Below are 23,152 nucleotides of genomic sequence, written 5' to 3' on the forward strand. Positions count from 1 at the left end.
GAACACTCCAGTTTCAGCTAGACAGGCAAACCCAGCTTTGTATTTCCTCCCCATTAACACAGTAAAGTCTCTCTGTCACTTCCCTTCTGTCTCGCTATTTTTAGCAGCAGCTAGGATGAGAGACGACCTACCACTGCGGCGGTGGCAGGCATGAGTGGGCGATGGTAGAGAGAGAGAGAGAGAGAGAGAGAGAGAGAGAGAGAGAGAGAGAGAGAGAGAGAGAGAGAGATAGACTTCAAAAAAGCTGAACGACAGTAAAACATAGAAACCAGAGGGCGAAGAAAAAGCTGGAAAACATGCCACTGCATTGCTTTTATTACTGTCGGGCTTGGTGAACATAAACATTTTTGTTTTATTAATCTTGGTGAAATCATGTTCTTTAGATTTTGGAAATAATCAGTAAGTCACATTCCACATTTCGCCTGGATCCCTACAAATTTACTTCCTTCTCAAAACTTCTACAAACATTACTCCAGGCTGACAAAGTGACAACACACCACTTTATACCCATATTCACTTCTTAACTCTATATTACAGTAGGGGTTGGAAGGTTTTCTCCTCTTTACTCTGAGTTGGAGAAATTTTAATTGGCACTGGAAAATGTTTTCCAAATCCACACTTAAAACATTTGTTTTCTATTCTAAATAGCAAAAGTGTGCAGGTAAAAAAAAACAACAACTTTGCAACAGGAAATAGTTTATTTGAACATGTTCAGCAGGAAGTGCTCTTGTAATAACACAGCTAGTGTGGAAGTGAGTCAGAAGTAAGATAACTTGTTTCAACTTAACCTCAATATGAGGTTCAATGTAAAGTTTACTATAATTTTAGTTATAAATTATAGGAGTGAGGAAAATGAAGGTTAATATAACCTGATTTCATCATCATAACATTTAGTCATATTATCACTTTGATTTGTTCTGATAATATAACACAGCTAATGTAACTTTAGCTTGGTTATTACTTTTTGATGAATATGGAAAAAAAAACTTCAAACATTTCAAATACAATTATATATATATATATATATATTATATATATTATATATTATTATATATATATATAATATATATATAATATATATATTATATATATATAATATATTATATATATATATATATATATATATATATATATATATATATATATATATATATATATATATATATATATATATATATATATATATATATGTTATACATTTTTTGGGGGGAAAATACATTTATTTAGGAATAAACTAAATATGGAACAAGCGAATATCTCCATTTTGATGTATTTTAATGTTTTATATTCCTTGAGATTATAAGTTGTTTTTAAAATCAATTTGAATAAAATCTGAATTTTTTTCTGATTATAATCTTAAGGCTCACAAAGTATGACCAAGATTTTTTTTCTCCAAATTAAACCAAAATTTTACATTCTGCCATTGCAATGTAAGTAAATAAAACGTCTGAAATCCTGTTGTTGTGTTTAGTCTGCCAATGGAAGATCATTTTTGGCTTTGGGAACCTTGTAACATTTTCTCAAGATAGCTCAATTTGGAAGTCAATCCAAAAAACAAATACTAAAAATTTAAGTAGTTCATCACAATTCTAAGTTCATTTATCAGCTTTGGAGAGGGCCTGTATTCAATGAGACAAGTCTGGTACATTTTTGTGATCAAGAATAAATGTTCAGCATCACAGAAAATGATGTAGTAGCTATTCCAGGCCAATGGGCGGCGCTGTAGCACTGCAAGGCAAGATACAAATAACACAGAGTGGCGCCATTTTTGTTGTATGTCAGAGTGAGCCACATGCAGAAGAGACAGAGCATCTCGCCACATGGTAACATTAAACCACCACTTTGTATCCACTCTGGAACTTCGTTTCAAAAATGATTATTTCTGGTCTCCCGAGATGCTGAATCTGTAAGGATGCACAGTCTAAGTGACAAAGAACTTTTACAGACACACCTGAACATGACCTTAAAATGTCAACTCCTTGTCTCATTAATAACTATACTAAAGCTCCAAGAAAAAAACAGATTGTCATATATGCTACCTTAGGTGTGTTATCAATTAATGCTTGTATTACCTGCTCGTGGTGCTCAATCCCCATGCTGATGGTGTTGATAAGGATGGCGATCATGATGCCTCGGTTAAAGTACTTGCTCTCTACGATGCCCCACAGCTTCTTCCTCGTGTCCTGCCAAAGTTCTTTGCATCCTTTCTTTGGGCTACATCCTATATGGTTCTCGGCACTTTTCAGGGGTTTTTTGTCCTCGTCTTTGGTTCCTTGTTTTTGCTTATCCTCACTGTTGGTTTTGTCCACTGCTTCCTCCTCTGTTTCATCGCCAGCGACACAGACGGCTCCCACTCCGTCTTTAAGTTCCAGTGCTGCAGCACACTGAGGACAACCATCTACCTTCGAGGCAGCGGTCAGGGCTACAGGCTCAGCTGACGAGGCGTGAACTGGTTTATGATGATGAGGGCACGGATGACCTGGGAACAGAAAACGTTTGGAGGTCAGTGTATATCGTGTGCCTTACATCTACTGTTGTCTTTATCATGTTCTCAGCCACCTACCAGGCCTGGACACAAGCCTCGTCTCAAGTTCTCGCCTTCCATTGGCCTTCTTCTCCCTCTCATCCCCTCCTCGTCTTCCTCGCCCAACGCCCCGAAACCCACGGGGTTTACCTCGCAAACTGTTAAAAAAGGCAACTGTTTGCCTCCTGGCCTTGCGGAGGCAGTGGCAGACCAGCTGGAAGAGTTCTTCGTAGCAATCTCCCGGCTCGCTGGCCAACGTCGAAGAGGACGAGCAGCGAGCACGCTGCTCCTGCATTAGCTGGTGCTCCCGCTGCTTGGTCTCTGAAAACTGGGTTGCGATGACCACAAGGCACAGGTTGATCATGAAGAAGGAACCGACCTGAGAGGGCGATAGGTGTGCAGAAAGTTTGGTTGAACAAATAAGTTTCCAAAGAGAGGCCTAAGACCAGATGAGGAAAGGAGCATTCAGCTTCTATGCACCATAAATCTGGAACAAACTTCCAGAAAACTGCAAAAAAACCTGCTGAAACACTTAGTGCCTTCAAATCTAGACTAAAAACCCACCTGTTTGGAGTCACTTTTGAATCATAACCGCTGAAGAATTTAACAATTGCATTGTCTAAATGTAATGTGTCGATTGTTGATTTTATTTTCCATTACTTTGGTTTTTTGTTTTTATGATGTAAAGCACTTTGAAATGTCTTGTTGCTGGAATGTGCTACACAAATAAAAATTTGATTGATTTATTGATTGATTGAGTGAGTGAAGAGCAAGTGACAGCTTCCAAAGGCACCAAGGTCAGAAATCAAATCTGATTGGCTGGGTCAAGAACCAATAACCTCGGTTTCTTTAGCAACTGGATCAAGCTTAAGGAAAAGCGCAAAAATTATTCTTGGGCTTTACAACCTCATCAAAACTGGCTATCACACACTAAGGCTCCAATTTATAAATATATTTAAAAAAAAAAAGACTACTGGAATTTATTTAATTTACTTATCTCATTTGCAAACGGACATGGAGACCGTGGGAGAAAGTTAACGGGATGATCTAATGGCAGATCATCTGAAAAAAAAAGACTAACATTTTTAGAGTTCTATACATTGAACATCTAGTTTTGACGTAGAAATAGAGTGGGGTAAAAAAAAAAAAACAAACAACAGCAAGGTCATCCCAACCTGCAGGGGTCATTTTGAAAACCAGTGCAAGAAGCCAGGGAAACGATACATCTCTGAAGGTAGTGATCAATAACCCTGATCAGCCGATTCTGTTCTCTCCCTTTGCTGCATCAATATGAGCAGGTGAGAGCGGACGTATGAGCGTGTCTATAAGGGCGCTGTGGGAAAGTGCTCCATGGGTAAAGCTCCTCTTCATCGATTCAAAGTATTGAGTTTTCATCAGACTCTCTGCTTTTTCAGATGATTTTACAAGACTTGTGGACAGAAAGCGCAATAATGGATCCCAGAACCCATTCAGCACATTCACTTACCCGTTGAAATATTTATACTCGCACTCTCTTGGTACACTGACAGGACAGACATAGATTTGTCTTACTATAGTCAGCTCTTTCAAAATAAACAAATCAAAGCTAGCATAACGTAGCTGCTACAAAAAGCTGCTACCATGAGTGTCACAAGTCAACAGCTAACCGACTTCCGCTACGGCAGAGAGGCAAATAACTGCATGTAGATATTAGAAAGTTGTTCAAGTTGAATATAAGGGGACAAGTAATGAGGAGAAATGCTCAGCAGAACCCTGAAGAGAACGTTTTCTCCTCGTGTGAAAACAAAGTCGGCATTGTGGGTGTTAACAAGCTAGCCCACCACGATAGCTTAGAGGCTACAAAAGCTAGCATCATCGCTAAGATAAAGTAGGTACGTAGAAATGTCAAAAGAGAAGTTAGCAAAGCTTTCATACTGATTAAAGACTTTACACTCCAGAGAAGAGATGAATCAACAAATTCACTATAATGAACTCCAGAAAACAAAGTTCTGAAAAAGAGTCAAAACAGTTCAACATAATATTAGCTGAGGAATATGCAGACATATGAAACCAGGTTTTTGAAACTTTTCTTGCTTCATGCATCTTTATTTCTGACAGATTTGTCCATTTTTCAGCTGATTTAGACATTACATTAGTGCAAAGGATTTATCATGGCTACAATTTTTTCTACATCAACAAAACATTTAAATGTGGTTGCAGACACTTTTGAGAGGCACTTTATGCATGATGTGCAAACTGATCCATACAATAAAATCCTAAATTTGCAGTTAAACTGAGCCTACAAGCACAATTAGTCGTTCATGTTGGTGTGATAACATGTGCTTAGAGATTTCTGCCACTGATAAACACTGTCAAATTGTAGAAATACGTTCAACTGTTGGAGTCACAGTCGCATGTCAGAGCAGAAGGCTTCGTCAGACAGCCTTTGAAACCAAATAATGTTGAGGATGTTGTTTGAGGATGCTAAATCTTAATTAAACAGTCAAGCTGTTTTCCAAATAATGCTCCGGCTCTGCTGGGTTTCTTGTTCAAACTCTCGACGATGATAATCACTCTGAGGAATTTGTCAGCTTGATCCGACTCGTTTCATCTGTCTCTCCATCTGATGCTATCTCTTGTCATCTAGTTCCCCTCAAGCCATATCTCTTGTCATCCTCTCCGTATCCCACCCCATCTCTCAGTTTGATTTACCTCGTTTTATACGCATCGGAGCGAAACCGCCGAACCGTTTAAACCCCTCTCTCCCTCTCTTCCTACTTCCTTGTCTCTCCATACGTTCAGTCCGCTGTTGCTCACTGGCTTAGTACTCCGTGTTGGAAAGTCTGTTGAACATTAATAAAAGTCTCTCCGTCTGTCCGCCGGTTTGACGATGACAAGCAGGAGTACAAACAGAGCTGATAATGTCAGACTGGTAAAGAGCTCAAATCAATTAACTCCACTATATGTGTTTGGGAGAGAGTCGCTGAAATGTGATGCAACAGAGCTGATGAAGGTTTGACAAACAGAGGAGGAAATGTCAAATTGGAATGCAGAAAGTGGAAGAGAAATAAATATCTTGCTTAATTTTTTTGGTTTTAATCTACAAATTACAATAAAAAAACAACTTGACTATTTATGGAAAACCAGGGGTGGTAAAGATGTATAAAATGCCCCATAGTAAAAAAATAAATAAATAATATTTTTTTGCTGAAGCACAATTGTATGCTAGGGTTATTTTTTTGTATCTTTTAATTCAGGATGTCCATGTTGACAAATTCTGCACAATGGTTGGTACAACTGTTGTCAATCCTTTGGCCACTAAAATAGTAAGTTGGGCTTTTATAACATCTGACAAACCTCACAATGTCAGGTGAAAATCGCAAGTCTGCGCAAAAATTTGTGAATGATGACTGAATTTGCGTCAACAGTTGCGAACTCAATGTCACAACTTCGTGGAGGGACTGCCTAATGTGGCTTCTTCATTAACATTCAAATGTGGTGAATTTACGTTTTTGAGTTAAACTATGCAGATTGGAAACAAAACTAACTCCAGGTTTTTAATGGCGACGCTGAATGTTTAGACTGGTTGCTGGTCTCAGTTAGCCTGCAGATACCATAGCAGCTCCTTCCTCTGGTCCGGCTCAGGTTTGGTGACACATAAGAACCACTTTAATGATTCTGGAGTCAGAAGAAGTAGGGAAACCAATGGGAATTGGTGCAGAGTAAGCACTGGCACCAGTTTAACAGTGGAGCTGGTTTGCTGCCAGCTCCACTGTTGAACTGGAGCTGTTTAACAGTGGAGAGGTGGAGAGGTAAAAATGGGTCCTGCTCCAGCCCAGTGGGCCTTTGCTGATCAGATGTTTTTAATGTTGCAATAGTGCTCAGTCTGGGATTCGAATTATGAAAGGCTTTTGATGTTTTATGCTGTACATGCAGGGACATACTGTATATGTACCTGCCTTAATGTAGCATTACACTGGCTTAATTTGAAGGGCTTGGCATGTACCTTATTGTATGACACGCTTGTTACCCCGATCCTGTGATCAGGTTGTCTGCCCTGCGCACATGAGCCATGAGAGGACACGCTGAGAGACTCACTCTAATTAAGGACATTTCACTTGACATCAAAGACGGCGCTCGCATCGCCTCGCTCGCTCGCCCTCCAATCCTCTGCCGGATTTCATGCCGACGCGCCGGTCCGTCACCATCACCTCCCGGTTTTTCCTCTTCACGTCTGTCAGTCATTCCTGTTTTATCCCCGTTCATCACCGGCTCTCTTAAGCCCACTTGGTATCTTACGATTCTCCCTTGCAAATCCCTCACTGCATATCTGGCCATTCTTCCCCCTCTCTATATTTTTTCACACAGATTTCATCATCTTTATTTTAATTTCCACAAATCCTCACTCCTGCCTTTGGTTATTACTCTTCCATCCTTCCTCCTCTCTTCATCCTTTGGTAAACGACGCATCCACATCAAAAGGGGGCCATTATTTCACAAATCGGCAGAAGGAAGCCAACGTCGGCAGTTTGATGTGTTGGACAGTGTCCAACAGCAAATCAGAGGCAGACCGTGAGAATTTGTCTTCGTGCCTCTGAGTGTGCGTGTGTGTGTGTGTGAGAAAATAACTTTGAGTGTGTTACTGTTTGTGACAGTAGGTGTCTGAGAATAGATTGTAGACAGACTGTAGCAGCAGTTCCAATGACCATATAATTGCACAATATGGACTTTTGAAAATAAATTTGCTTAATGGAAATATCCCAGTTCTTTTTGATGAAATGTTTTGGCGCTAGGATGAGGTAGTTTTTTTCTTTGACCATATCGAAACTGGTTTATTTCGCAAAACTGCAATGGAAACGCGTTTTTCAAATCACACGAGTCACACTGACAACAACCGGCGCTAACCAATGAAGAAGTCGACAGGAAATAGTTGGATGTTTCTGACTTGTTGCATGGACAAATGCGCTCATGCGTGATTTTAATTGAGCTTCTTATTTAAACGAAACACCAAAATTGTGTTTTTGTCGACATTAGCAAAATATCAACAAAGTTTTTGCACACATTTGTAATGGAAACGCATCCAGTTACATGAATAATGCCTGCTTATACGGCCAACTGAGAACACAGAGATGAAAAGAAGGCAGCAGAAGAGAGATAGAAGTCTGTCAGAAGACAAAAAATAGTGGAAGGGGAATGGAGTATGGCAAAGATGGACCTGGGGAGAGAGAGAGAGAGTGAGAAAGCAGAGATGGAGGGGAATATGTTGTGGGTGTGAAAGTGCTGGGAGCAGAGATTGACACATTCCAGGAGATAGAGTGATACTAGCAGAAGTGACACATTAACGAATGAAGAGAGTATCGGCGGGGAAAGGGAAGAGAGTGAAAAAGCTTGTGTCTGCCTCAGAAGGCGAGGCAATTAAAAGTCTAATAAAAAAGACAAGACAGCCCCTGGGTAGCAGAGTAGCTGGAGCTAGCAGTCACGCTGCATTATGATAACACTTCCACACACACTTCTAAGTACTCCCCGACAAGCTAAAATAGAAATATACCGAGGAAGCCACGCACCGACGCTCACACACAAAAGCGTTCTGTGGCACACATAGAGAAGCTAAAGGACTGGAATTAAAAAGTGTTTCACAGGAACAAAAGGGAGGATTCTTTAGGGATTTGTGCAGCAGCTCTCAGCATGTGTGTGTGTGTGCGTGTGTGTGTGTGTGTGTGTGTGTGGGGGGGTGTGCGTGTGTGTGTGTGTGTAAGGATTTGTGAGAGTGCACGCGTAACTATGCGAACAGGTAAGACACAGAGGACAGAAACGATACACGTCTACTGACAAATTGAATTCAGCCAACCTTATATGATCATAAACTTACAATTCATAACTCTTATCATGTTTGTCCAGATTAGTAAAGTAACCAAATGTCTCATTAAAACTTAACTAAACTGTACATGTGGTTTTTTTTAACCTATTCAGATTCACCACATTTATATTAAGCATTTATTCAGTCAGTGCAATGTGTCCAACATTTTTGATTTAAACAAAAGTAGAGACAAGACTTACTATTATTAAGAGGATGAAGTAGATAAAGTTGTAGAAAGAGTGAGCATCCATCACATAGTACATGATCTCCACCCAGCCCTCCAGAGTGATCACCTAAAGTAAAGAAGACACAATAAATTCAGGACCACAAAGTTTTCATTCAGTAAAAGAGTCAATCAAGGATTTGAGCTTTCTGGCGACATGCTTGTTTATTTTTCAAGTCAAGCTAAAGCTAACACTCAGCTAGTTTTGCTAGCATAAGTTTGAAATCAGGTAAAACATCAGTAACAAAACCTGTTCCAAATTATGTTGTGTATATTAAACTATGGATACAATCTATCTGTGTAGACAGCAATTGTAGCAAATCCAGCTGAAGCATCATATTACAGTCAAAATGCCATGTGTGTCCCTTTAACCAATGTCTGATTAGAAGCATAGGCATATACTCAACTGTGGTCGAGTTTATGTCTAGCTGCACAGAATTTTGCTCATTTGTGTACTATATGCCTAAATCGATCTGTATTGTGTGTACAATATTTAAATAATTATTAAACTTATCAGCTTATTGACAGCAAAAACAACATTTATTTTTATGTAAATTAAGACACTTCTTTGAATTTCATTCTTCGGGTTAATATTTTCTAGATATATACAGTCTGCATGTGTCTGGATTCAGTGAAGGTCCAGACACTGAACCGTTGGCCAGTTAGCTGTCGTCTATTAAAAACAATATGCTGTCCCCAAAAACATCCACGCAGATTTTAGGACAAGATAAACCTGAAAGTTAACTTTCCAGTGTAATTTTGCTAACTTTTATTGTTTTGCATATGGTTGTGCTAAATGGAATTAGAACAAATAATCCACATTTTGCTCATGTGTTCTCTGTAATATTAAGTAACAGATGGATTCGCAGGCTTTCGGATCTGAGTGTGCCAAAAAAAATTATAAAAAAAAATGACAGCAAAATGTGCCGAGAGGAAAACGTCTATCGCCCAGGGAGATTATTGACAAATTAAGATGACAGAGAAACAAAATGATTTGATTTTTAATGAAAGTTATTGCATTAAAAAAGATTTGATGTTGAATGGAGCAAAATCAAAAGGAAATCATTGTTTATTCATTTTAGGCAATTAGTCCCAAATGAAAAGCAGACATTTAGAAATTTGAACAGACAAAAACTGTGCAGAAACTAAAACTAGCTGTACTTGAGGCTTCGTAGATCATTAAAACAGAGGGAACTTTTTATTTATGATTGGTAGAAAAAGAAGCAAAAAGACAGCAGCATGTTGAACACTGCAAACAACAATGGTGAATGCCAATTGAAAACTTTTCAGGCTGCACAACTTAATTGGAATAGACTATGTTTTCTAACAGTCTGGTCTGCATTCATTACATGAAGCTGTTTTTCTGTGGACGCTTAAGGTAAATGCTGCTGGCACAGTTTTTATCCTGACCCACTCTTGTTTTCTGCTGCCGGTGATTCACAGGCAGTTTTGTGCAAAGCTCTTAATCCATGAAGCCACTTGAAGTGCTTGAATTGGCTCATCAAATCCTTGAGCCCACTTAAATATTCAAACCAGAATAATGCCGTGTCATGAACTTTGGGAAGGACAGGACATAATCCATTAGGCTGAACATGATTTCAAACCAAAGCCATAGAAAACAAAACTAAACAATTAAAACTCTGACGGAACTTTTCACCCACCTGAAAGATGACGATCCAGGCATAGGCAATGTTATCAAAATTGATGGCACCTTTGTGTGGGTTGCTGCTTCCAGTGTGACATCTGGTGTAGTACTGGTTCCAGTTGACGCACAGGCCAGCTACACTGACGCTGCCGTTGGTCAAAGGTTCAGGACTCAGTCCAATGGACTGACGGTAGACAACGTCCTCTTTGTCCAAACAGCAGGCCCGGCCTCCTTCACGGCGGGCTGGGACATCTGAGCAGGACATGATGCCGTTGTCGACGGGTAAGGAGCAGATGAAGGGCCGCTCGTCATCTTCGTCGGCCATGTAGTAAGGTCGGGGGAGACCGATACCCGAAGTCCTGGAAGTGTTGAAAGGACGTCATGTTAGAAACGTGGACAAATATTGTTTGCGGACCAATTGAAAAGCCAAAATCATGCATTGGGTTAAATCAGGTCAACCAAAAGATAGAAGGTTTTCACACCTGATAGTCTGGTAGGCAAAAAAACTGCAACATTTGTTACATTTTTATAGTTGGTGTGGAAACCAAACCCACTGAAAACCCTGTTCACCAAACTATTTAGATCTTCCAGCTAGCAGTTGTGTGGTTAAATATTATTTTGACTCAAATCATAGATTAACAAGCTGACGATTCATGATCTTAATGTGACCCTAAGCATTAAAGGTGTTTTAAATCCATTAGAGCAGCTTTCTAGTCAAGCTGGATCAGTATATTGAGGTTAAGCTTCCAAAAACTAAAGAAATAATAAATGTTGAAGTCAGGAAAAGGGGGTTGGAGAGACTGGAACGTCCTGGCAGAGCGAGTTAAGTGCCCCTCTGTCACAATGCTAATGTAGCTCATGCAACACTGACTGAGTAGATTGCACTATTTTGCTGCAAATAGCCACCATTGTACTGATTTTAATGAAGTATCAGACAGGTGCTCTGTCTCGGTCCAAAGGAAAAAAAAAACATAATTGACTCATCATTAAAAATAACCAAGTGTGAGATTCAAAGAGCAATAACAAATCATGGTAATACAATTCTCAGTGTTATTTTTCTACATTTAGACAGCGACTTATTTAAAAAAAAAAAAAAAGTGTAATTTAAACTGTAAGTTTTGTTGCTCCAGGCACAACTAAATAAAAAACTTCATGTGGAGACTGGGCTTCGTGTTTTGTGCGCTGAGTGTCGTAATTATTTAGGCTATTAATGTTTTTTAAAAGATTTGAAATCACCTTCAGTTTAAGGTTCTGTTAGGTCCAATTTGGACATTCAGATTAGACAGCCCACAGATTCGTAGAAACAGAGAGATATGGGTGGGGAAAAAATGCTTTTATATACCATGAAGGGGACACTCAGCCTTGGGTATTGTTTATGTTTTCTAAGTGAGCAAAACTGCATGTCCTTCACGGTCGCCTCACGCAGACCTGCAGTTTGAGACTGGAACATAGAGCAGAATTTTCTCTGAGATGGAGATGAGTGGATGAAAGGATGGGGAGACACAGGAGGAGTTCATTACACGTGTAATGGTAAAATTGAACAAAATGATGGGGACAGGCAGAAAGACGCCACTATACAGAAACATGCACACCTCAAACTCAGCGCCATCAGCGCCGTCTGTTCCACGGTTGACCATTTTATGTATTTTCTCGGCGTGCCAATCCTTGCATGTTGTACTTTGCACTTTTGCTTGCAGTCAAATTGACTGATTTCACACTGGTGACAGATCAGCCTCACACAGAGCCGTCTGGCCAACTGCTCAACCCAAGGAATCACTAACCTCACCGATTTTTTCTGATTTCTTTCCCTCTAATCTGCAAATCACAGCAAGAGCTTAAATGTGCCTGTTAAGTTTTATAGTTGATTCCATTTCCTGAGAATGAAACAAAGTGATTCTGATTCATATCTTTTTTTTTTTGTTCACTGAAACTAAGAGGCTGCCTCCTCAAAACCAGCCAAACGCCATAATCCCATCTGCAACGGCTTTTACACTTGACACAATGCATCCAGGGAAGCGCTGTTGTCCTGGCAACTACAAAACTCAAACTCCCCCATCGAAAGAGGCTTCAGTACAGAGAAAACACGTCTACAGAGTCCAAGTGCAGTGTGCTTTACAGCGCTGCATTCACTGCTTTACATTAGACTCGCTGAAACAGGGCTTGGATGAAAACCCATTCCAAGAAAGTTTTTGAGCCGATTCTGAAGGACTCATGTAGTTTGGAGGTCTGAAGCTGCCATTTGTTTTTGTGGCCTACCTATTTATGTCCAAGTTGCTGTCATTCCCAGTTGCTTTGACTTTTTGTATAATTCCTGTCTGGTTTGAGATCCTGGCATTGTACTGAGTCTGCTTTATTGAACGTTAAAATGGTAAATGTGTCAAGCTGCTCCCCTATTTTCAAAAGTAGAGGTCCAAACCTATGTTTCTGATTTCTCTCTTTTTTTTTGACCCACAGAAATATAATTACTGTCTGCAGTCCACCAAGTTTAGAAAGTGCTAACACGTTTTTTTTTAATAGCAATCAAAAATATTAGAAATAATTGCTAGATTTTAGTCCCATCCTCACGTCTACGTCGATTTGACTCGACTTACATAAAAGTTTGTTTTCTGTCCATTTGCAACTGTGGAGCGAAAACTTTCATCCTTCCATTCCTCCCTTCTTATACAAACAATATTCTGGCAATTTTTGCTCATTTAAATGCAACTCGAGCTGGAAACTGTTAAAATTACAGTATTAATCAGTATATAACCTACACTGAAGACAAATAAATAAATAAATAAATAAATAAATAAATAAAAGCTCCACCTCTGTCACAAGGCCTCCATCAGGTTCACATCACCTACTTTTTGTTGGAGGGTTGTGGACTGGTTGTGGATTTTTATTTGGTGGCATTTTTATGGACCCTTTGTAAGATCCATGTGACACAGATGTAACATAACTTAAGTCCACCGCAAATCTTATCAAATATTCTCATAAAACTTGGGAAAATCCCCCATATTTCTTCCACCCATCCAGCAGCTGTACCCAGGCACGTGCAGAGGGGGGGCCTGGGGGTGCTTGAGCACCTGCCCTTTTTGCTCCTTGCCCCAAAGTGCCCTTTTGGTCTTTTTTTTTTTAAATTATTTTCAAAGCCCTCTTCTGACACATAATAACATGTACTAAAATAATTTTTTTGTTTTGTTTTGTCTTTTGTACAACATAATAAGCCTTCCGGTGTTATGCCCAGAAACGCATGCCTGCCCAAAATTGCATCCCCTCTCGCGGGAGCGCGCATCGCTTTAAGCTCTCGCATATTGACGAGAAAACGGACTGAAATATGACTGAAGAGGAAATTTTAAAGATGTAACACCGGTCAGAAGGATGCATTTAGTTCAGTGTCCATGAGATGATAATCAGAAAGGATTCTTTTACTGATTGATTTTAGTTTCCTTCGATGCACTCTTTGCTAAAGTCTATCACGTGCTCGCATGAGGGTGTTAATTATAACCTGTCAAATGAACGACGGGCTTTAAATTTTCATGTAGTTAAAAAAATAAATAAATAACCGGTCAAATACGGAAAATATTCCGCTAACGCGACCTCTGGGTCGCATGTAACGAAGCACAGCACATGGCACATGGCAAAAACAGTGACTTGATGTCACATGAATAGTTTTCAGTTTCTGATTCATAATGTAATACCATAAGTTGTTGTGATTAAATTCCACGACTGTGTGCAGACAGATCCTACAACTTTACATTCCTCACGATGCTGAGACAAAAGTCAGAAACATCTTAACTGGGCTACAGAGGACAAACAGCTGGACTGTTGCTGACTGGTCCACAGTTTTAATTTCTTTTGGAAATCAAGGTCCCAGAGTTTGGAGGAAGAGTGGAGAAGCAAAGAATCAATGCTGCTTAAAGTTGGATGGTTTGGGTTGCCATGTCTGCTCCTGGTGTCGGTCTATGGGGTTTATTGAAGTCCAGTCAGCTCAACCATCTAACAGATCATTTTAAAGAACTTTATGCTTCCTTCTGACGACAAACTTTACAGAGATGATGATTTCATTTCCCATCAGGTCTTGACATTTGCCTACTCTGCTAAAAATACCAACAAAAAAAAGGTTCAACGACCATCGTTTTCCTGCTCTTGATTGGCCAACAAACCTTTAAACTGTAGATGGAAACAAAATAATTTTACAAATGCAACATACAAGAACAGTTGACCACAGAAAACCTAGATGTTTACCAGAGGAAGCAAATCTCGTTACTCCGCCTGACTCAAATATACGTCCTCTACGTCAGTGGTCCCCAACCTTTTTTATTACCACCAACCGGTCAAGACTTGGACCGGTCCGCAGCCCGTGGTTTTTCTCGGTAGAGACAAAAACCACTGACTATTGCCCCCAATAACTTATAATAAATGAAATTAAACGACTCCACTTAAATTACCAGCACTTCACCTGCCGGGGTCTGAACGCATAGCTTCACAAATTCCTCCTGGTTCGCATCTGCAGAGAAATCTGCGCTGGTTCATCGGGCAGTTGGATCTGTCTGATCCAAACCGATCCATTAAACTTTTCTTTTTTTACCCTGTGCTGCGAGGATATATATATATATATATATATATATATATATATATATATATATATATATATATATATATATATATATATATAGATATATATATATATATATATATATATATATATATATATATATATTTTTTTTTTTTTTTTTTTTTTTTTTTTTTTTTCGTGATTTCACTTCCCCGAAACAGACAGACGTTATGTCTGCCGCGCTTCTGAGCGCCGCTCTCCTTCTGGGTGCGTTAGGGTCACGTCTTCAACTCCATTAGTTAAAGCCACAGCGTGAGTTAAGTTTAATTCTTTGCAGCTGCAGAGCCGCGTCCGCGTTGGTTGTGCAGCCGCAGCGAACTGCGCACGTTACGATCTAATTAACTTGTTCACCTTTATTTATTTCCTCAAGATAAACTGCCGGCTCCTCTGTTTAGACTATAAATGGGTTCAACATTGCATTCTCTTTAGTTTTCTCTGTTCTGTATGTAATGGAGACTGAAATTAAACGCGCCATTTCTACCAAGGTTTTTGAATGGCCTTCCTAACCAGACGCTCCAAAGCGTCCGGTGTTATGCCCAGGTGTTATTCTTTAAATGGATTTAAAGAGTAACTTCAGCGAATAATTGTGTGAGAGTTACTTCTCCCAGCGTGGAGCAAGTAACTCCAATCAGACCAATCAGATTGCTGCGGCACATCAATATAAAATAAATACAGAGTTGAATGGCTTCAATAATTACCCATTTAATATATCCAATTCATATTATTATTTCTTCACTCTTACTTATATTTTATTTTTGATTCCACATTCATATTTTGTTTTTCTAACTCATGTTTCAGAAATGAAACAATCATGTAAATATTTTTATCTGAAAAATGTTATTTTTTGAATGTGAGGTAAAACATTCATTCATCATTCACTTTAACCCTCCCCCTGTGAGTATCCCCCCGAACAGGTGCCCTCACAGAGGGTAACGTTTCGGACGAAACATTACCCGACTCGCCAGCACATCCCAGGGGGAACATAGAGACAGACAACCATGCACACACATTCACACCTAGGGAGAATTTAGAGGGACCCCAATTAACCTGACAGCCATGTTTTTGGACTGTGGGTGGAAACCCACGCATGCACAGGGAGAACATGCAAACTCCATGCAGAAGCGTCCGGGCCGGGAATCGAACCCACAACCTTCTTGCTGCAAGGCAACAGCTCTACCAACTGCGCCAACTGTGCAGCACGTCATAAACACCTAAAAATAGTTTTAAGTTTTATAATAATTACGTCATGAGGGAACAAGTGACGCAGTTCGGACCCTGTGACGTGTTTGACCCATTCCATTCTGTTCTATGTGACAACACCGCCCTCTGGTGGTCTTGTTTTATTCCTGCTACTCATGGACTTTCACTGGCGACATTCTGTTAAGTCCTCTCCGCTGTTCTGATTTGCTTGATGACTTTCAAATGCCCCTTTTCCACCGGCAATAGAAACAACCCGGTTCGGCTCGGCTCGGCTCTATTTCGGAGTGACCGCGTTTCCACCGGCCCTTCTTGGCTCTGTAGCAGGGTGCCGCCTCCTGGTGGCGGGGGGGCGTCATGTGCTGTGCTTCGTTACATGCGACCCAGAGGTCGCGTTAGCGGAATATTTTCCGTATTTGACCGGTTATTTATTTATTTTTTTAACTACATGAAAATTTAAAGCCCGTCGGTGATTTGACAGGTTATAATTAACACCCTCATGCGAGGACGTGATAGACTTTAGCAAAGAGTGCATCGCAGAGGAAACTAAAATCAATCAGTAAAAGAATCCTTTCTGAATATCATCTCATGGACACTGAACTAAATGCGTCTTTCTGACCGGTGTTATATCTTTAAAATTTCCTCTTCGGTCATATTTCAGTCCGTTTTCTCGTCAATATGCGAGAGCTTAGAACGATGCGCGCTCCCGCGAGAGGGGATGCAATTTTGGGCAGGCATGCGTTTCTGGGCATAACACCTGTTACCTTGTTACCTTTGACCTTTTGCCCGTGACGCATGACGCAGTTGCCTCTCGCGCAGTGAGATAAGGCGGTTAACTGGAGCTCAACGTAGGGAACGTTCCAGATTATAGAACAATTTTTGGTGAATTATATATTTAAAAAAACGTTTTTGGTGAATAAAGTGGAGTAGACTTGCTACTTGTCAGATGACGGAAAACGTTGAAGTATCGTTTCTGCTTCAGCACGGAGTCGCGGTTTAAGCAGAGAGGTAATGAAATACAACAGACACTGACAGGCCTTTGCGTCTGGCTTCCTCTGAAGAACTACTGAGGGGAGGAAACAGCCAGGTGAGGAAAAACTGTTCTTATCTATCGATTCAGTATTTTTATCATACAGACATTAGACTGTTGTTGATGTGCTATTAGCTAGCTGCTAGCTAACGACTTTGCTAGAAGCTAGATAACTGAAAAGCTTCTTCCCTGTGTACGAGGCACATCGCCCGTCCAAAACTTATCATCTCCATAATGAATATATGTCCGATTTTCTAATTTCCTTTGCTGCATAATGTACATTGCATTTATTCTGGCGTTAGGTAAATGTATCTTGAAGGAGAATAGCACTTAAATAAAAGTCCAACAAGGATATTCATTTAGAATTAAAAATAACTCACCCTGAATTACCATGATAGATATAATGTATGTCATTAATGAAGGGGAAAAAACTCAACCCAGACTTTAAGTTTAGGGTCTGGTTCGCAGAGTTTGTAGTTAAATTTCTTCCCCAATTATTCAATGGGAAAAATAAACTAACCTCAGTTAAGTAAAATAAAATTGTAATCAAAACTTTTGGAATTGTAATGATTAGGGCTGTTGTAAACGAATATTTTAGTAATCGAGTAATCTATCGATTATTCTTACGATTAATCGAGTAATCGGATAAAAAAAATTATAAAATGAAATATTGGTAAATCTGGCATAATACCGGTGTTACGATCAGATATCAATATCAGTCCAATTTTTCATATTTGAGCATCCCTAACAGTTGCTTTTTTTGTAGTTTAGAAAACTAACCTGTAACAATAATAGCTCACTTTCTAAGTTAACCAGAAGAAAAGTTATAGAAAAATCTGAAATTATACTGAATTTAATAACAAAGAGGCAGGCTCACAAATATGCTTATAAAAAATGTCTACAATCCAGCTTTTAGTTTATGTATTCATCTTCAGTGAGTTTAATAGATTAATTAAACTCACCTTGCCACCTAACCTGTCACGCTTTGGGTTTGAAAATACGGGAAATGCCGCCTGGAGTGGGAGGAGAGGGCGAATGAACGAACGTAAGATGGGGTGGAGGAAATAGACCAGCGGACTGACGAACCGTTAGACCGGGGGACGAACACGGGGGGAAGCAATACGGGATATTTACGACACCTTCACTGGTCACACTCAGAAACTCATCTACCAGCCATGTACGATGCGCTCCGCCACCCGTTTCTTCAGACCGGGATATGAAATTATTGTGCGGTTCGTCGGTAAAGCTACATTTACACGGTAAGCATCAGCTACTCAGCCGCCCGCCCTGTTCAGTCTATCCGCTCACCTCAGCGCTCTTCCCGCCGTTCGCTTTCAACCAGCAGCCCCGGAGGAGAAATGCTGCCGTACTCCAGGCATTCCCCCAGTCATTTTAAGGATGCTTATTGGTTCCCCAAAAACGATAAAAAGTCGGGCATTATCATCAATCAATAAAATCCCCACGGGCCAATCTTGAAGATTGGACTTTATGCCGCTGAGACTTAGCTTTTGTCAACAACTCAGAGGCGGAAGTGAGAGCTCCGCACAACGCAAATGAAGTCCCGGCCGGAACACGGTGCGCTAAATAATAAAACATAAATTAACGAAGCTTCGAGGCAGGTAAATTTTCCTCGAGGAATTTTAGTAATCGAGGTACTCGAATCATTCGAGGAATCGTTTCAGCCCTAGTAATGATTTCTTTTTTAAAAAACAAATTTTGTTTAAAAAACGTTTTTAAATTAAATAACAAATTTTTGTCTTGTGAACTTAAAAAGTTATTTGCCAAACAAACTTTTATTTGCACACATCAGAAATCTTTTGTTGTGATTTTGGGTCCTGCCCATGACGTCATGTGAGAATCACAAGCAAAACTTTGAGTCAAACAAAAACTTAGAATATTAAGAAAAGATTTCTGACATGCACAAATAAGTTTGTTTTGCAAAAAAAACTTCCCTTCATGAGACAAATGTGTGATTTAAATGTTTAAAAAAGTTTTAAGCAAAACTCAGTAGGCTTTTCTCATGGTGACATGCATTAACAATTCCATTTTTGCTTTTGTTTTTTTCTTTTTTTCTGCAGTTCCACCTTAAAGTTTGATGCAGCTCTGCTTTCCTGAATGGACCATCTTCATCTCCACTGCAGCAAACAGGCAGCTGTTTTTTTTAATGATTACAGTCACTAAAAGGTTGCATTGTGCCCTTGTTTATATTTTTAATAGTGTAATTCTGTAAAGACAAAATATGTTAATCAGAGCTAAACCACCAGCTCTGATTTACATATCTTGCTAAATTGCGGGTTTGAATATTGCAATACTTTCTTATAACAAAATTAGGGCTGAAATGATTCCTCGAATGATTCGAGTACCTCGATTACTAAAATTCCTCGAGGAAAATTTACCTGCCTCGAAGCTTCGTTAATTTATGTTTTATTAGTTAGCGCACCGTGTTCCGGCCGGGACTTCATTTGCGTTGCGCGGAGCTCTCACTTCCGCCTCTGAGTTGTTGACAAAAGCTAAGTCTCAGCGGGATAAAGTCCAATCTTCAAGATTGGCCCGTGGGGATTTTATTGATTGATGATAATGCCCAACTTTTTATCGTTTTTGGGGAACCAATAAGCATCCTTAAAATGACTGGGGAATGCCTGGAATACGGCAGCATTTCTCCTCCGGGGCTGCTGGTTGAAAGCGAACGGCGGGAAGAGCGCTGAGGTGAGCGGATAGCCTGAACAGGGCGGGCGGCTGAGTAGCTGATGCTTACCGTGTAAATGTAGCTTTACCGACGAACCGCACAATAATTTCATATCCCGGTCTGAAGAAACGGGTGGCGGAGCGCATCGTACATGGCTGGTAGATGAGTTTCTGAGTGTGACCAGTGAAGGTGTCGTAAATATCCCGTATTGCTTCCCCCCGTGTTCGTCCCCCGGTCTAACGGTTCGTCAGTCCGCTGGTCTATTTCCTCCACCCCATCTTACGTTCGTTCATTCGCCCTCTCCTCCCACTCCAGGCGGAATTTCCCGTATTTTCAAACCCAAAGCGTGACAGGTTAGGTGGCAAGGTGAGTTTAATTAATCTATTAAACTCACTGAAGATGAATACATAAACTAAAAGCTGGATTGTAGACATTTTTATAAGCATATTTGTGAGCCTGCCTCTTTGTTATTAAATTCGATATAATTTCAGATTTTTCTATAACTTTTCTTCTGGTTAACTTAGAAAGTGAGCTATTATTGTTACAGGTTAGTTTTCTAAACTACAAAAAAGCAACTGTTAGGGATGCTCAAATATGAAAAATTGGAATGATATTGATATCTGATAGTAACACCGGTATTATGCCAGACTTACCAATATTTCATTTTATAATTTTTTTTTATCCGATTACTCGATTAATCGTAAGAATAATTGATAGATTACTCGATTACTAAAATATTCGTTTACAACAGCCCTAAACAAAATAGACCTGCAGAAAGAAATTACTAATAAAATATCCTACATATGCATAGTTGTATGCTCTGTATAGAGATTTACCTTAGCTTTGATTGTATATTTCACAATTTTGTAATTTATCATTGTTTATTAAACTCTGAAAGCTGAATGGCTTTGTTAATATTCTGTCCTAGAATGCGGGGAGATGTGCCCTTTTTTTTTTTGAGCACCTGCCCCTTTAGTGGTCTCTGCACGGCCCTGGCTGTACCCTCTTATCAAGGATTGTTTGCCCGTCTCCAGCAGTCATTGTTAGAGAGGCAGGGAGAACAGCTGACCCTATATTGGGTTTTCTAACCTTCTCATAGCTAAAAAAAATAAATAAAAATCTTACTATTCTTAGGCAACTACTAGCCACTTTCATTTCATGGATTTGCACAGCGAAGCTCTCGTTTCTATGGCAATTTACATATGCGCTCACATTCATGCATGCGTTAAGAAAGCGTCGGCTTTCCATCCGCGGGTCTGTCCAGAAATGATTTCCTGTGGGCCACCTGCGACTTCTGCCGCGTGTGTTTTTGCCTTTGTTGCAGACCACAGGCTCTGGAAGTGGCAAGAAGCCACCAGAAATAAATGAGGTAACCCACCCACCCACATTCTCTACTTTACTTTTCCGCCGCTGCTGTGTGTGTGACTAAGCCCGCACGCAGCAGCAGCCCGTCTCATTATTACACCGACTACTGGAGATGTGTCTGTGTATGAAGATGATTAACTTCACCGGATGACAGGCCTTTCATCGTTTTGTACCTGAGGAAATGATTGACACTTGGGCAAAGATTTAAAGTTGCATTTTTTTCTTGTCCTTCAACGATTAAGAAAAAAAAATGAAAAAAAAGCATGAAACGGCCAACAAGACAACAATAATTTACTTTCTTCGGACGACATTACCGAAATTAACTCGGCATCGGTTCAGTTTAGGGGTAGGACATCCCATAATTGCGTCCCCTTTTTAAGTCTCCGTCTCACTTATGACAGGGTTGCCATGGTGATGACCTACCCCAAAGCTTCTCATCAGATCATTATTTTCTCACTAGGCATGGCAGTGCTAACTCCTGTCAAACCCATTCCTCCATGCCGCTAAAGCAGGCTAATCAAGCGCTTGGCTGAGAGTTGGGTCTCCCCAGGCAGTCACACGCCGCCATTACAGTCGCCCTGGCTTTACACTTAATGGACCGGATGGAAAAACAAACACCTGTTAAATATCCCTGCTTCGAACTTTGATTTGTTCCTGATGCTGCTGGGGAACATTAAAATGATTGTTTTCATTTCTGACTGGAGGATGGAAAAACTCTACAATTAGAGTTCATTCTTTATTTTTTTATCACATTTAAAAGTCATAAACACAAATAAGCACCTGCTTCTTATTTAAGTGAACGGATAATAAATAAAACCCGAGATACAGTTATGACTTGGGATCACCAACACGCCGCTTCATTTCAGCTCTTTCACGAAAGACTTCATACAAACTAGCAAAGTAGATATCTATTTTTCTTTTAAAAATCCCATTAGTAACTAAATATTGCGCAAACTGTGACTTTTGTGAGCTTTTACATCATGTTATGATGTTATTTCCTCATCAAAAACATACCTGGAGTGTTGCTTTGATTCTTTCATGCATGTTTGAGAAATCCTTTAATTCCCATGTCTGGGTCAACGCCTGGGTGGACCTAGCTCCAAACTACAGTTTCTAAGCTCCCGAGATTCTGCCTCACGGAGCAATCCCTTCACCCCCAAATTCCCAATTCAGCTCCTTCAGACTAGCCAGAAGAAATTAGCAAACACCTGGTGGAACTGAGCTCATTATATGAGCTACTTCTGATAAAAACGTTGTTAAAAGGTTGATGGAGGAGCCATGTTGTGATGACTTCCTGAAGGTGGAGTTTCAGAAGGAGCAGGAGTTTCTTAAAGAGACAGGGGCCCAATTTCAAGGAGCTATATTACGAAGTCAAATTTCTTTTAAGTCATATTTGACATGTAGCATTACTCCAACAACTGAAGGTAACATAGTTACTTGATTGTGCTCTAAAATGGCACTTTAGAGAAATGCACTTAACTTTACAAACACGCACACAAGAAATACATTAAAAAAGAAGAAACTAAAATATCTGTAGTCCTTTCCTCTATGCTGCCCCATGCTGCTAAAACAACTGTAAACTTTCACTCTGTTTTTCCCTGAATTTTCTGAGGAACCTTAGTTTAGCTGACAGATTCATTCCATCTTCAAACAAACTGTGTGCTGTTTACTCAGCATAGTTTTCTCTAAAGAATTACAGTTTGATTCTGGCACTTCAAAAGGCTCATTTTTAGTTTCGATACACGCTACACAGCAGAGCTTTGGCTCCAGGAAGTCCCTCAGCCTATAAACATTCTGTCAAAAAAAGACACAAAAAATGATTTGTTTTGTGATGTTTCTGACAGAAATTTAGATGGATTTTTTTTTTCTTTAAATCACTGCATGTAGTGTATTACAGTAAATGGTTGCACATTTCATGTTCTCACAGCAGCCAATCACAGACAGGTTTAAAATATTTCAGATTAGCAGTCAGTTGATAGAATGTGACTGTTATAGATTAAAATATTTTGGTAAATAAACGTCTTTTGTTAATTTTCATTTTCAAATTTA

The 23,152-nt window shown here is 39.8% G+C and overlaps 1 protein-coding gene across 1 annotated transcript in view; it reads right to left on the bottom strand.

Moving 5' to 3' along the window:
• cacna1ib (calcium voltage-gated channel subunit alpha1 Ib) overlaps positions 1-23,152 on the bottom strand; it is a 95,064-nt gene that overhangs the window by 71,029 nt on the left and 883 nt on the right. The window contains exons 2-5 of the mRNA XM_088009149.1: positions 10,245-10,587; positions 8,561-8,653; positions 2,564-2,903; positions 2,073-2,479 (exon numbers count right to left, since the gene is read on the bottom strand). Coding sequence (XP_087865275.1) covers positions 2,073-2,479; positions 2,564-2,903; positions 8,561-8,653; positions 10,245-10,587 — 1,183 coding nt within the window. The remainder of the gene's footprint in view (positions 1-2,072; positions 2,480-2,563; positions 2,904-8,560; positions 8,654-10,244; positions 10,588-23,152) is intronic.

The sequence above is a fragment of the Poecilia mexicana genome, unplaced genomic scaffold (assembly GCF_051168715.1).
Source record: "Poecilia mexicana isolate PSO_F unplaced genomic scaffold, ASM5116871v1 scaffold_2, whole genome shotgun sequence".
Classification (NCBI taxonomy): domain Eukaryota; kingdom Metazoa; phylum Chordata; class Actinopteri; order Cyprinodontiformes; family Poeciliidae; genus Poecilia; species Poecilia mexicana.